The 15258-nt window shown below is 38.0% G+C and overlaps 2 protein-coding genes and 2 pseudogenes across 2 annotated transcripts; 3 read left to right on the forward strand and 1 right to left on the reverse strand.

Moving 5' to 3' along the window:
• On the forward strand, window positions 1970-5808 carry LOC104789636. The gene is made up of 11 exons (XM_010515306.2): window positions 1970-2277; window positions 2351-2545; window positions 2611-2695; window positions 2782-2857; window positions 2939-3115; window positions 3194-3296; window positions 3388-3497; window positions 3605-3694; window positions 3784-3864; window positions 4874-5599; window positions 5692-5808. The coding sequence occupies exons 1-11, from the start codon at window positions 2019-2021 to the stop codon at window positions 5782-5784; spliced, it is 1995 nt and encodes a 664-aa protein (XP_010513608.1). The 5' UTR covers window positions 1970-2018; the 3' UTR covers window positions 5785-5808.
• LOC109124573 (PXMP2/4 family protein 2-like) lies at window positions 5804-7941 on the reverse strand. Its single transcript, XM_010515301.2, has 3 exons — window positions 7603-7941; window positions 6528-6637; window positions 5804-6372 (listed from the first exon to the last, which is right to left on the reverse strand). Exons 1-3 carry the CDS (start codon window positions 7753-7755, stop codon window positions 5961-5963), a joined length of 675 nt encoding a protein of 224 aa, XP_010513603.1. The 5' UTR covers window positions 7756-7941; the 3' UTR covers window positions 5804-5960.
• Window positions 8246-9380, forward strand: LOC104707630 (annotated as a pseudogene).
• On the forward strand, window positions 10270-13556 carry LOC109132231 (annotated as a pseudogene).

Here is a 15258-nt window from a genome sequence, read left to right on the forward strand (position 1 = left end):
TTTTTTTTTTTTTTGGATTCTTTTTTTACTATTAACTGTAAAGATTTGAGGAAATTGCCTTACTACTCTTCTCTAATTGATCTACACTACGATGATATGATACATCTTTTTTTTTCTTTGGTTTCTTCTTTAGATGTTTGTGAGATCTTGATTCTTGATTTTTATATTATTCTTTCATTCATTTTTTTTTTTTTCGTATCTTGGTTTTGAGTTGAAATGTTGAATATGTGATTTGATTTCTTATTCTTCTAATTATACAAGTACAACCATTTCAATCATGTACTGCTAAAAATAGGGAAAATGGCAATTTCAAACCCGTACACCCCCCAGAAAGTGCGAATTATTTTTTTTACAAACAACGAGTGCTAATTTATACATGTATCCCAATACATCTTAATTTTCATACATGTACTCGCAAAATTGAGCTAATTGCTAAGTCCACGTGAACGGATTTAAGTCAACCGTTAAAGATGCTGACTCTGAATCCACGTGTGTATTGACTTGGCATCGAAATTGCAAAACGGCGTCGTTTTGGTACGTTTTCTTTACAAAGAAAATGTTGAAAATCCTCACACTCTCATGGGTCGAACCCTCGAACTCACATTGGCTTAGCGTAGGACTTAACCAGTTCATCCCACAACAATACTTGATATTATGAAACAAGTTTATGCTTATAAACCTATCTATCGTGGCATCGAAATCGAAAAAAATATGGGAAATCCACAATCCCATGGGTCGAACCCGCGATCGCAGACAAATTAAAGGTAGGACGTAACCAGTTGATCCCACAACAATACTCAATATTAACCTACAATTTTATCCTTATAAACCTCAAAAAATTCTTATTCCCAATTAAATGAAACACAAAACGGCGTCGTTTTGAATTGATGGAAAAATTGAAATCCTAGGGTTCTTCTCTCAAATCCCGATTTGTGTTTCTTCCTTCTTCTTCTCTCAAATCGGCGACGAGATAACCGACGAAGATGGACGATGAAGGTGATCAATTCGAGTGGAGAGAGGAAAGAGTGGGACGATACGAAGAGATAAGGTAAATCAAAGTATATTTCAATGTCTGATTTCAATTGAGGTTTATTTTAAGGTTTTGATCTTAGATTTCATGATGTCCTAGTGATACCAAAGTGAAATTCAATGTCTACAGTGGTGGATATTGGGTAAAAGATCATAAAGGTGACATCGCTTATCTGGAAGGTTCAGAACCGATAACTATAACATGTAATCCGGAAGAGTTCTTTGTTAACTTGTCGAGTGAGTTTAGAGGGGAAGGAATTTATGGGCAGATGTTGTGGTATAAGTTTCCATTTGAAAAACATAAGGAGTTTTGAGAGAAGAAGAAAGAAGAAACACAAATCGGGATTTGAGAGAAGAACCCTAGGATTTCAAATTTTCCCTCAATTCAAAACGACGGCGTTTCATTTAATTGGGAATAAATTTTTTTTTAGGTTTATAAGCATAAACTTGTATCATAATATCGAGTATTGTTGTGGGATGAACTAGTTAAGTCCTACGCTAAGCCAATGTGAGTTCGAGGGTTCGACCCATGGGAGTGTGAGGATTTTCAACATTTTTTTTGTAAAGAAAACGTACCAAAACGACGCCGTTTTGCAATTTCGATGCCAAGTCAATACACATGTGGATTCTGAGTCACCATCTCTATCGGTTGACTTAAATCCGTTAACGTGGACTTAGCAATTGGCTCAATTTTGTGAGTACAAGTATGAAAATTGAAATGTATTAGGATACATGTCTAAATTAGCACTCGTTGTTTGTAAAGAAAATAATTCACACTTTCTTGGAATGTACGGGTATGAAATGGCTATTTTCCCGCTACAAATATGATTAAAGTCTAACTAAATCACAAGATTACAAATTTAATAGGGCCAAAAATAAAATAAAAAGACATTAGAGATTATTTTAGCAAAATAAAAAAGCCAAATTTTGAAAGTGAATAAAACACAACTCGGGAGTGACACAACTCGGTGAGTTGGCTCGTTCGTAACATGGCGCGAGGTCTAGCTCTATGCTCCAATGGAAGAAAGCCTTCGACTTTACTCTCGAACTCTATTGCTAGGGTTTCATTATCGTTTTCTACTAAAACCCTTTTCACTTATTCGTATCCGTTTCAATCCCGCCACCCAAAATTCTCACGACTGTTCTGTAAACACGCCTGTGTTCCCGAGACGGTGGATGAAACGAGGTATAAGGAGCTTTTCAATAGAAGAATGGCCATGGCAGGACTTAAACCTCACCACCGAATTGGTAAATTATTGATCTTTTTCATAGTTCCTTCAATTCAATTGGTTAATGTTTTGACAATTTTGTGTGGTTTCAGCTTTGGGAGTTTCAGGTGGTCCTGATAGTATGGCGCTTTGTGTTCTAGCTGCTAAATGGAAAACTGAAGGATTAGGTTGTGTTAATAAGTCAGATGGTTTCATTGATGGACTTGTTGCTGTAGTTGTGGATCATGGATTAAGACAAGAGAGCAAAGATGAGGCTGAACTTGTCTGTTACAGAGTTTCTGAAATGGGTAAGTATGAATATTAGATGTAACCTTTTTGAGTTGGTTTTAGTAACTTGGGGGAGAATTTATAGGAATCAGATGTGAGATTGCAAGTTGTGATTGGGTTGATGGTAGACCAAAGCTTGGTCACTTGCAAGAAGCAGCTCGTGAAATGAGGTTTTACAATGTTTCCTTTTATTTCCATTGATTTGAATCATCACTTGTAAAGAAACTTGGTGTTTATTTGATTTCCCTCTTTGTAGGTATCAAATGATTTCGAATGTTTGCTTTCGACAACAGATTGAGGTCTTGCTTATAGCTCATCATGCAGATGACCAGGTAAATGGCTCTTTGAGACTTTAGACAAGGAAAGGTGTCATATTGAGATGTTCATGAAATGTTGTCTGAAGTTGGATGCAGGCTGAGTTATTCATTCTCAGGTTATCTCGTAGTAGCGGTGTACTTGGGCTTGCGGGGACAGCGTTTGCTTCTGAAATTTTCTCCCAAAATCTGCAGTTAGATGCAAAACGTATGAAGAACCGATCTATTCTCTTAGTGCGTCCGCTGCTGGATTTGTGGAAAGAAGACATGTACAAGGTTCTCTTGAAACTAGAAAGTCAAAGTTGTTTAGTTTTATGGTTGTTGTCATTAAACTCTTATGTTATTTACTAGCAGATATGTCAATGGGATAGACAAGATTGGGTTGAGGATCCTACTAACCGTAGTCAGTTGTTTGTTCGGAATAGGATTCGAACATCTATAGGAAAATTACCATCAGGCAAGTCTATCAAAACATCAAACCGGACTTGTTCTCTAAAGCTTGATGGTGATGTGTGAGACTAATATAAGTTATTGTTTTTTCTTTTCAGGTAACTTCAAATCAGAGCTGCAAGCAGTCATTTCTGAATGCAGGAGAACACGTTCATTTGTCGATAAAATTTGTACAGACTTAATCAATCAGACTGTAACAGTGACAGATGTAAGAGAGAGGGTATCATATGTATAAGCTCATATCATATGTATAAACGGTTTCTGAATTGGTAAAAGTGAAAAAGTCATATCTGTTTTGATATTGGTAATTGGCAGAAAGGGTATGCTATTCTTGATCTAGAGAGACTAAATCCTTCTGGAGTTAAAGAGTTTTGCCTGTCAAAGTATCTAGCTGCGGTCCTGCAGGTGGTTACATCTTCAGTTTTTATTCTTTGGAAAATTTATCATATCCTTTTGGGTATTTTCTTGACTCTTCTTTGCTCTTGAAACCCCAGTTTATCTCTCAACGGCAAAGACCAATCAGAGGAAACACTTCAAAGTTGCTTTTGAACTACCTCCGCTCAAGTCCATGCAGGGTAAGCATTTTTCATGTTGTTCTGCTCCTCTAGATTTTATTCTGTACTATTTTAAGTGACATTTGCTTCATTTGGGGTACTCAGACATCTCTAACAGCTGCTGGTTGCCACCTTAGTCCGGCTCCAGGGTCGAAGGGTACAAAAATTATAGTCTCCTGTTCTGCTGACTGTCCTTTACCGTCGAAGACAGAACTCTTGAACGTTTGCTTCAATGAAACTCAGAAAAATCCGACATCTGATGACCTTGGAAAAATTATATCAGAAGCAAAATCTATTTCAGACCATGCGGCCCCAAGCAGATTGTTTGAAGTTCAGCTTTTGGATGTTGCATCTGAATCCGTATTGAGTAAAGCCAGAGAGCTTAGTCTTATCAGTGAATCAACCTATACAACCATCGGTCTACTGCAGAGGGATGAAACCAGTAGGTTCATAACTAAAACAGAAGAGAAATCAGTGGATGAACCAGACCATGGAACCAACATTGCATCTTCCNGAACACGTTCATTTGTCGATAAAATTTGTACAGACTTAATCAATCAGACTGTAACAGTGACAGATGTAAGAGAGAGGGTATCATATGTATAAGCTCATATCATATGTATAAACGGTTTCTGAATTGGTAAAAGTGAAAAAGTCATATCTGTTTTGATATTGGTAATTGGCAGAAAGGGTATGCTATTCTTGATCTAGAGAGACTAAATCCTTCTGGAGTTAAAGAGTTTTGCCTGTCAAAGTATCTAGCTGCGGTCCTGCAGGTGGTTACATCTTCAGTTTTTATTCTTTGGAAAATTTATCATATCCTTTTGGGTATTTTCTTGACTCTTCTTTGCTCTTGAAACCCCAGTTTATCTCTCAACGGCAAAGACCAATCAGAGGAAACACTTCAAAGTTGCTTTTGAACTACCTCCGCTCAAGTCCATGCAGGGTAAGCATTTTTCATGTTGTTCTGCTCCTCTAGATTTTATTCTGTACTATTTTAAGTGACATTTGCTTCATTTGGGGTACTCAGACATCTCTAACAGCTGCTGGTTGCCACCTTAGTCCGGCTCCAGGGTCGAAGGGTACAAAAATTATAGTCTCCTGTTCTGCTGACTGTCCTTTACCGTCGAAGACAGAACTCTTGAACGTTTGCTTCAATGAAACTCAGAAAAATCCGACATCTGATGACCTTGGAAAAATTATATCAGAAGCAAAATCTATTTCAGACCATGCGGCCCCAAGCAGATTGTTTGAAGTTCAGCTTTTGGATGTTGCATCTGAATCCGTATTGAGTAAAGCCAGAGAGCTCAGTCTTATCAGTGAATCAACCTATACAACCATCGGTCTACTGCAGAGGGATGAAACCAGTAGGTTCATAACTAAAACAGAAGAGAAATCAGTGGATGAACCAGACCATGGAACCAACATTGCATCTTCCTCTGATAAAGTACATCTTCGTCCAGGGCAAAATCTCTACTTCATGAATCGGTTTCTCATCAGATGGAACTTGAGTGACCACCAATGTGATGAAGCGGTCTGCGGAAATTGTCCAGTGAGAACAGCTATATCAGTGGAGGTTCGGCACATGGTTGAATCCGACTGGCTATATCTAGCAGAGCTTTCAAGATGCTTGAACACAAATCATTCTACGTCATCCTCACAAAAAGCTCTCAGGTCCTTAAAGTTTATCCCAGCCGCAGCAAGGAGAAGCCTACCTGTCTTGGTCAATCACTGTGGATCACTCCTTGGCGTTCCTGTATGTGAAATTTCCATTTTTAAACCATTTTTTTGGGTCAGAATTAACAACTCCAAGGACCATAGACTGATTATTTTCTGTGTGCTTTTCAGGCTATTGGTCTCAGTTATTGTTCATGCCTTGAAGCATCTGCAGTGTTTCTTCCAAGAGTACCACTCGGAGGCGGTCATAGCTCATTTCTTTAGCCATATCCTGTTGCATTCATTCAATTCTAACAGACATTTATTCACTTGTACCAAATTTCTTGTGAAAAGAAATAATATTTGATCAAGAATCTGTATCCTAGGCAACTTTCGTTATTGAAAATCGCCAATTACACTCGTTTTTGTTTTCATTCAGAGTTTATGACTTGGGAAAACGATCATACTCCGCCGTGGCCACCTCGTTCTTTCAGTGGTTGAAATGAAGTAAACCATTGTTTCCAAGCTGCATCCTTCTGTTGCTCGACCCATGAGAGGAAAGCACTGTCTACTAGGCAAAAGATATTGACGTAAAGCAACTGGTATTGCACGGGAACATATCTGAAGTTTGCAATCTGAAGAAGCGGCCATGCTCCGCCTTCAAGAGCTAGAGCTGGAAGAAAATCCCTCTTGAGTCCTTCTTTCACTTCAGCTGTGTTCTTGCCTGTGGCGTATCCCATGTATGTGAAGAACACCAGTAGATCTATAGGCCCAAAGATAAGACCATCCATTGCAACTTTGGCAGCTACAAAACGTGTTGACTTTGGCACATATCGAAGCTTCAGTTTTATGAATTTATCCAGGCCTTCGTACCTGTGCAACCAAAAATAGAACAATATCAGGTTTATCAATCTATCTACAAACCACTCTTTCTCAGTATCTGATTCGGTGTCGTTGGATTAGGTGAGACGCAGCATAGGATATACAAAAGCTATAACTAAATGATCTGAGATCAGAAGGAGACAAACCAGAAGTGGCCAACAGGTCCGACGAAACCAAACCCAAACATGCTCGTGATAGCTACTCGCTTCCAGTTGACCTTGAATTCTGCATGTGCGTCACCATCTTTATTTGTGTCCTGTTAATATTGAACACTGTTTTAGTGCTGGAGCAGAGGTAGGTCAATAGAGTCTCGAGATATAGCCAAAACTAAGCAATATATATTGGCAAAACTTAAATAGATATCATCTGTTAAAATGGGAAAACCGATTTCTACATACCATGCACCTCTAAAGGAAAACGAATATCAAGGTATAAGCCAGAAAACATCTCAAAGCACCAAATGACTCTGAGCTTAGTTAGTGGTTTCTTGAATTCTAAAGGTTGTTTCGCAGCATAAGGTGTCACAACTATAAAACATCTCATGATTCCATAGAAGTTATGCAATAGGCTACAGTTGCTAATCAAGAAATAAATACATTACAGCATGAACATCTGTACCAATGGACCAAAATAGTGAGTGATAATATAATGTACAAAATCACATTGGCTCCACGATTATCTTTTAAGTATACCTATCACCATAGATAGAATCCCTCTTCTGAGCTGTTTGTTTAAGCTTTCAAAAAAGAAAACTGAAGCTGTAGTGCCAACAACGTTCTGGCCTAAGCACTAAAACGTCTCTGATTGTTGGACAAAGCCATTAGGTCGACAGTACACCATCATGGGATCTCAGAAAACAAGTAAATGCAAGTTTCTAATCGTCAACCAGCAAATGAATCAAAGTGCTGTTATACGAATGACCTAATCTTTGATATATGTAACAGCAAGAAAGCTCCAAAAATAGCATCAAGGTCTAAGGACGAGCTGCTTCAATCAATACATTTAATTCAAACACTAACCGATTCAGTGAAATGTCCCAAATACACTGATTGCAGTAAAATCTCAGAAGATGAACCTAAACTAATTTCAGTAAAATCAACACCAGAAGAAACACGCAACAGTATCAAGAATCGGAAGAGAATCCCCAATTTGAAGAAAACAAAAATCGAAGGTCAGAGAGAGAGAGAGAGAGGGAGAGGGAGATCGGAAGAAATGACTAACGGTGAGACGAAGAAGACGAGTTTTGGCAGTGGAGTGAGTGATGTATTGAGCGGTGACATCGCCGAATCCCCAAAGAAACCCAGAACTGATGACCTGAGTTTTCACTGGATGAACCGTCAGGCATCGCTGGTACCATCTCCAAAGCTTCAACATGATGTACCAGTCGCCGTATTTTCCGTCGCCGTCGCCGTCGCCGCGATAAAGAGAGAGAGAGAACCAGCCGTGGAAAGGAGAAGGGCGAATTTGATTGGTTAAGAGGAAAGAGGTTGACACAGCGCTTAACCTCTTCTTCCTAAACGTCTTCTTCTTCTCTTTAATCCTTTCTTCATTTTTTTATTTTTTTCCCGAGTCAAACAACAACACTCGAAAAAGATGTTAATATCATTATAGGCTTCTTTATTGGGCTTAGGCCCATTAATATTTAAACTTTTTTTTTTTTTTTGTGTTGGCAACATATGACCCAAAAAAAAAAAAAACGAAATTTCAAACTAAACAACTCGTTTTTCCAAAACATAAATAAATAAAAATAAAAAAATTTGTTTTTCTTCCAAAATTCGAGAATCACATAAGCAAAAGGAGTTGAGAGAGTATATAACCTAACTTCTATACTACGTTACGTTGATCCTGGTTGAGACTTGAAACGATGAAGAAGATGTCCAATCTTCCAAGGGATTTAGCGGAGGAGGTGCTCTCTAGGGTACCGATTACATCTCTTAGAAGAGTCCGATCAACTTGCAAAAAGTGGAACACTTTATCCAAAGATTACTTCTTTAAAAAGAAACACCTTGGTCGACAAGCAACAAAGGAAAGAGAGTTTATGGTCATCATGATGATGGATTTAAGGGTTTATTATTTGATGAGCGTAAATCTTCACAACGACGTTGAATCATGTATTCGGCGTGAAGGTAAACTTATTGGTCTAGACGATTCAGATGAAGTGGATGTAGCTCAAGTCATTCACTGTGACGGTCTATTGCTATGCATCACTAAGGACTACAATAAGCTCATGGTTTGGAACCCGTATTTGGGGCAAACCCGATGGATTAAGGTTTGGAACCCGTATTGGGAGCAAACCCCGCCGTGGAACAAGTACGCACACAAGTTCAGAGGATTTGACTTGTATTCGTATGCTCTCGGATACGACAAGAGCATCAAATCCTACAAAATCTACGACTTCAACTCTGATTCATGGAGGGTTCTCGACGTTACTCCAGACTGGACTATATATTATTATGACCATGGCATCTCTCTCAAGGGAAACACGTATTGGTTTGCAAGAAAGAAGCTTCCACAAGATGATGCTTTCTTAATCTCTTTTGATTTCACAAGCGAGAGATTTGGACCGCGTTTGCGTGTACCGTTCGAGTGGTATTGGAAAGCTACTGTGAGTCTATATATGTAGTGTCAGAGAGGAGCAGCTTGGGGTTTTATTTCAGCACTGGGACACAAAAATGTTGGAGATATGGATAACGAATAAAATTGAGCCTGATGTCGTGTCTTGGAACAGCAAAGTGTTCTTAGCAGTGAATATGAGACCACTCATAAACTCTGGCTTTCAGTTTTTGCTTACATATGTAAGTTTTTTCATTGACGAGGAGAAGAAAGTCGCTGTGTTTTTTGATAAAAGCAAAGAATCTCGCATAAACCCAACTCACAACGTAGCTTACATAATTGGAGCGGACGGATCCTTGAAAGAAGCGGATCTCGGAGAATCTGCGGACAAACATTGTTACCTTCTCGTGTGCTCTTATGTTCCAAGTTCAGTGCAACTTGATTAGTCCATTTTTACAAATACCTATATAGTCTATCTCTTGCGTATTTGCTAGTTTATTTTCTCTTTTGTCATGTTCTTTGAACGAGATTATTAATCAAATTGAAACCATGCAATGAAGAAAGAAAAATATTTGAAACAAAACCATGCATATGAAAGAAAAAAAAAAAGAACTAGTAAAGTTAAATTCTAGAAACAATCAAAAATCACAAAATTTCTTAAAATTAATCGAAGAAGTGAAACTTTCAAGGCATGACTTGTATATGCAGTTCGCATAAAAAAAAAAAAAAATGGGAAGAGAGACATCCAATCAAAACTCTGCCGGAACCTCTTCACCATCCACAACTAGGATGCTCTTATTGCTCGAATCATGTCAGTATATCTGCATCCATCTAGTGAACATCGTGCTCAAACGTACGTCTTGCTGTCCAAATCATTGTGTTCCTCTTTTGGAGCAAACGCAACAACTGGCTTCACAATATATAGCACATTATCAACAACGTTTCAAGCTCTTTTTAAACAATTAAAAACCAGGCTGCAGTAAACTTAATGTTAGCAACAATCTGAATTATTTTTTTTCTCTTTTCTAAGTTTATGGAAAGAATCAAAACCTACAATTCTCTTTAAAATTATTTTCTATATTTGATTGATGATTACGTGTCTTGTCACATGTTCAGTTGGTCTTTGGGCATTTAAGTCCAATTTTGTGGACATGAACCAACTCGATTAAGCTTTTTTTTTTTCTTTTTCTTTTCGTAATCGAATTCTTTTGGCCAATGTGTCCAATTAATCGAAAACCACAGGCGGAAGAAACCTAGAAAGTGCTTTTGAAGGTTTAACCTAACTTATTTACTACAACTCAACGTTCCTCGTTGAGACTTCAGACAATGACGAAGATGTCTGATCTTCCAAAGGATTTGGCGGAGGAGGTGCTCTCAAAGGTTCCGTTAACATCTCTAAGAAAAGTCCGATATACTTGCAAAAAGTGGAACACTTTATCCGAAGGTGAGAGCTTTGCAAAGAAGCACCTTGGCGATCAAGCAAAACTAGCAGCGAAGGAAAGAGAGCTTATGATGATCATAATGATGGATTTTAGGGTTTATCTGATGCGCGTCAATCTTCACAATGACGTTGAGTCAATGAGTCTGATATGTGTTATGGTTTTGATGATTTGGTTTAATGGTTTTGGTTTTAGTATCAGGTTCGGGAGTCTTTTCCTTTTCTAATTACGTAAGTCGTCGGCTTGTACGTGGGTCTTATATAAAGACCCTTTATGATCAATAAGAATTCAGCCTCCAACAATTAACCTAATTCTCTAGAAAGAGACTTGGGTTAAAGGGAAGGTTTAGCTTTATTCTCTTGTTCTAGTTTCAATCACGGCTCCAATCACTAGATCAAAGTCGGCTCATAACAACTTGGTATCAGTGCAGTTCGAACCGATGGGAGACTTTGATGGATTCACGGCAATTCTCACAAAGATGTCACAGCTCATGGATGATCAAAAAAGGGAATTCATGAAAGAGATGTCTGAGCTTAGGAAAGAGTTCAATGAACAGCTGGCTCCTTTGTCCTCAGCGATTAGTGAGCTACAACAAGCCACGACATCACAACAAGCTACCCTAGAAACAGTCTTAACCGTGATGGAAGCAACCAGAGCTGGTCAAGGGAACAGAAGGGACTTGACAAAAGCGGTGGTGGGAGAAAACCAAGGAGAGACAACAGAAGTTACAGGAGGATTTGAAGTTGGCAAGACGAACAAAACCGTGGGTTTGGAGCCAACATCCCCTGCGACTCACGTAAATCAAACGCTTGGTGGGAAGGGTTCCGCATCCATGGACAAAACAGCACCACAAAAAGGGACGTACCTTGGACACGAAGGGGTGATCCGAGGAGGACAGAAGAGTGCTTGTACCGGTGGTCCTTGGGCAGGGCGCTCTGTAGGTAATGAGAGAGGACATAGGCGAGCGGATGGTGGAGGTGACTGGCCTGTGAGGCCAATTGGTGATGAAGCCTACTCCGACTACTTTGCAGGAGACTTCCAGGGGCGAGGAGAGATGGGAGGCAGAGAGGAAGACTTCAAAGGTGGGAGAAATGTAGGTTTCTCATTACCGCCTGCACGGATAGAGTTTCCACCCTATGACGGGACTACAAACGCAATTGAATTGGTTACAGAAGTGTGAAGACTATTTTGAGGACCAGCGAATCTACCATGATGATGCTCGGGTTAGGCAGGCCACTTTTGTACTCACCGGACAAGCCTACCATTGGAACAATAATTTAAGAAGGCTGGTAACTCACAAGCTAAGATGGATCGAGTTTAAAAAAATATGCAAGAGCAGGTTTGGAAAAGCGGATGCTGTTAATCCGGTGGGCGAGTTATGTAACCTCTGGCATACGGGGACGGTCGATGAATACTGCAATCAATTCGATGAATGCTTGGGGAGACAGACACGATTAACCAGAGATCAACAACTGTGGCAGTTCTGCGCAGGGTTGACTGATAATTTACGCAAGGAAGTGGAATATTTGAGGCCTGAGACAATTTTTGAAGCCATGGAATATGCGAGGGATAATGAGTATAAGATAGTTGGAGATGGACGGGTGCACACGTTTGGAGGACATTCAGCTCCATCACAACGGTACCCAACCTCTTGTCCTAAGCCATGGTCTACAGGAAACCAAGTAGCTCAAGTTGGGGAAGAAAAAGAGTATCCTCAAACCAAAACAACCCCGCATAAGCAGGTTTGGAAGAAACTAACGATTTCTGAATTGGCGGAAAGAAAGGCAAAGGGACTTTGTTTCAACTGTGACGAGCCTTTTACACCAGGACATACATGTCAACGGGTTATGTTTCACATTCAGCTGGTGAGGGATGGGGAGGATCAGGAAGATAAACCATTAGAAGAGGAGTTGGTTGAATATGTGGAACGTGCTGGAGTGAAACCTAAAGCTGGAGCTTGAGGACAAGCTCCTAGTGGAGGAGGGGAGTAATGATATGTGTTATGGTTTAGATGATTTGTTGGTTTAATGGTTTTGGTTTTAATATCGGGTTTGGGAGTCTTTTCCTTTTAACATTAGATTAAGGTTTTGGTGCTTTTCCTTTTCTAATTACGTAAGTCGGCTTGTACGTGAGTCTTATATAAAGACCCCTTATGATCAATAAGAATTCAGCCTCCAACAATTAACCTAATTCTCTAGAAAGAGACTTGGGTTAAAGGGAAGGTTTAGCTTTATTCTCTTGTTCTAGTTTCAATCACGGCTCCAATCACTAGATCAAAGTCGGCTCATAACAGAGTCATGTATAAAGCGTGAAGGTGAACTTGTTAGCTTAGACGATGAAGTCAATATATCTCAAATCTTTCACTGCGACGGTTTATTGCTATGCATCACTAATGACCATACTAAGCTTATGGTTTGGAACCCGTATTGGATGCAACCCCGTTGGATCGTCCCTACACATAATTCCCACAAATTGTACTCGTATACGTATGCAGTCGGATACGAGAAGAGCAGCAAATCATGCCGTAGCTACAAAATCTTGAGATTTCTTGATTTTTTTCCCACTTATGTTGAGTTCAAAATCTACGATATTAACTCTGATTCATGGAAGGTTCTTGACGTAACTCCAGAATGGAAGATATACGCTCAGAATACTCGTGGCGTCTCTGTCAAGGGAAACACATACTGGCTTGATGGAACTAAGTGACGTGACTTAGTTTGTTTTGATTTCACGAGAGAGAGCTTTAGGTCGCATTTGCCTCTGCCTTTTGAGTTTGGAACTTTAGATACTGCCAGTCTGTCAAGTGTCAGAGACGAACAGCTTGCGGTTTTGTTTCAGTGCCCGAATAGATTTCAGATAGAGATCTGGGTAACAACGAAAATTCAGCCCAACTGGGTGTTGTGGAACAGCAAGGTGTTCTTATCAGTGAAATTGAGACAACTCACTCGCTATCACTTTCAGTTTCAAGTTAGAGCTGCGAGTTTCTTCGTCGACGAGGAGAATAAAGTCGCCGTTATTTTCGTTAAAGACAAAGAAGGTTTCATGAACCCTACTCGCAATCGCAATGTAGCTTACATCGTTGGAGTGGATGGATCCTTGAAAGAAGCCGATCTCGGAGTATCTCAAGTCAAAGATTGTTATCCACTTGTGTGCTCTTATATTCCTAGTTTAGTGCAACTTTAATTAGTCCATTTTACAATGCCTATACAGTCTGATTCTTGCATATTATTTACTTGTTTGTTTTCTCTTTTATAATGTTCTTTGAACAAGATTAATTAATTTTTTGTTTCTCATCTTTGTTTTTTCTGTTTGCCATGTTTTGGTTTCATATAATTGTCTTGTTCTTCTGTTATAGTAGATTCATAGCAAAAGTTTCTGTTTATTCTTTCATTTGCTATTTTAATTTTCTTGCTAATACTTTAAAGATTCAATGATTTCTTGGAGTTAAACTCTGTTCTTAATACCCCTTGCTCAGTTCAGAGTCTAATGCATATATAGGACGCCGGCAAGACACACATATACTACACACGTGAGCCCAAACATTGCCTGTTCGAAAAAGCTATAGAAATTTTGTTGAAACTCAACTGTAGCAGAAACATTAACAACGATAATATGCTATAATGTATGGTGTCCCGATGGTGTCCCGATTACAGAGCTATTGTACCTTTTAATAAATGCCTTTACTTTTTAATAATATTCGAAAAAAACGTTTTAGGCGTCCGCCTCCACCCCGTCTAGGCGCTAGGCGCTATAGCACCGCCTACATGACTACTTTGACCGCCTAAAATTATAGTATTATCATTTTAGTGTATTTTTAAAATTTTAATTGCACAAATTTAAAATTAATAAGATTTATTTCTATAAATATAATTATAAATGTTTAATATGTTATTTAAAATGAATTGAAATAATGTTTTTATCTATTAGTTTGTTTTTGACTTAATATTTTTATTATTCTTATACATATTTTGTATAATTATGTATATAATATCATATATATATATATATTAGTTTATAGTGTAAACGCCTAAAACCGCCTAGATTCCGATTAGGCGTTCTAGGCGCTAGACGTTGGATCACCGCCTAGTTAACGCCTAACGCTTTTTTGAACATTTTTATTATTATTTACATATATATGCCATTGAGATATATGAGACAATGTTTTTTTCTATTAACTTTTAAAAATGAAAGATTTAATCAACTATTATTCCATTTCACAAAAGAATTATAAACCATTTATTTAATTTTTTGAAATGCTAAAATTAGTCTCCTATTTTGAAAAAGTCTAATGACTATTCAACTATATTTAAAAAATTTAATTGAATGAATTATCACAATAATCATAAAAGTAAATTACATATCACAAACAATTTAAACTTATTCACCTATTTAACTTTTTGACAAAATTATTCTTCGGTTTAAAAAATCCGATAACTATTCAAGTATATTAAAAAATAATTATCACTATATTTTTAAAAATAAATAAAATTTCCAAACAATTTTAAATCTTTTCACCAATCTAAATTTTTTGAAAAACAAAAACTTTGTCACCTATTAAAAATTTCCAATGACAATTTCCAATCTTAACATGATATCCATGTTATTGAATTTTTTGAAAACCCTAGACAATCATTTTTCCCTATAAGTTTTCACCAAAACTACACTTTTTGATAATTATCATTTTTTATACATTTTTTTCATTGCAGTTTTACACTTAAGATTAGTTTAATTAAATCGGTTAGTCTAAAAAAGATTGCTTTATCTATTTAATGGCATAGTGATGTAGATAATAATGTGAAACATAAAAGATGTGCATTTGATTTTAGAAACACAAAAATACATCAAAACATTTTCCACCATGTTGAAATTCTTTTTCTCATTCAAA

This window comes from Camelina sativa, chromosome 1 (genome assembly GCF_000633955.1).
Source record: "Camelina sativa cultivar DH55 chromosome 1, Cs, whole genome shotgun sequence".
NCBI lineage: Eukaryota > Viridiplantae > Streptophyta > Magnoliopsida > Brassicales > Brassicaceae > Camelina > Camelina sativa.

Coding starts and splice junctions, on each gene's coding strand:
- LOC104789636 (XM_010515306.2), top strand. CDS start 2,019: ATGGCGCGAGGTCTAGCTCTATGCTCCAATGGAAGAAAGCCTTCGACT. Junction 2,278..2,350: donor TAAACCTCACCACCGAATTG/GTAAATTATTGA, acceptor GTGTGGTTTCAG/CTTTGGGAGTTTCAGGTGGT. Junction 3,695..3,783: donor ATCTAGCTGCGGTCCTGCAG/GTGGTTACATCT, acceptor TTGAAACCCCAG/TTTATCTCTCAACGGCAAAG.
- LOC109124573 (XM_010515301.2), bottom strand. CDS start 7,755: ATGTTGAAGCTTTGGAGATGGTACCAGCGATGCCTGACGGTTCATCCA. Junction 6,638..7,602: donor CTCGTCTTCTTCGTCTCACC/GTTAGTCATTTC, acceptor CAATATTAACAG/GACACAAATAAAGATGGTGA. Junction 6,373..6,527: donor GGACCTGTTGGCCACTTCTG/GTTTGTCTCCTT, acceptor TTGGTTGCACAG/GTACGAAGGCCTGGATAAAT.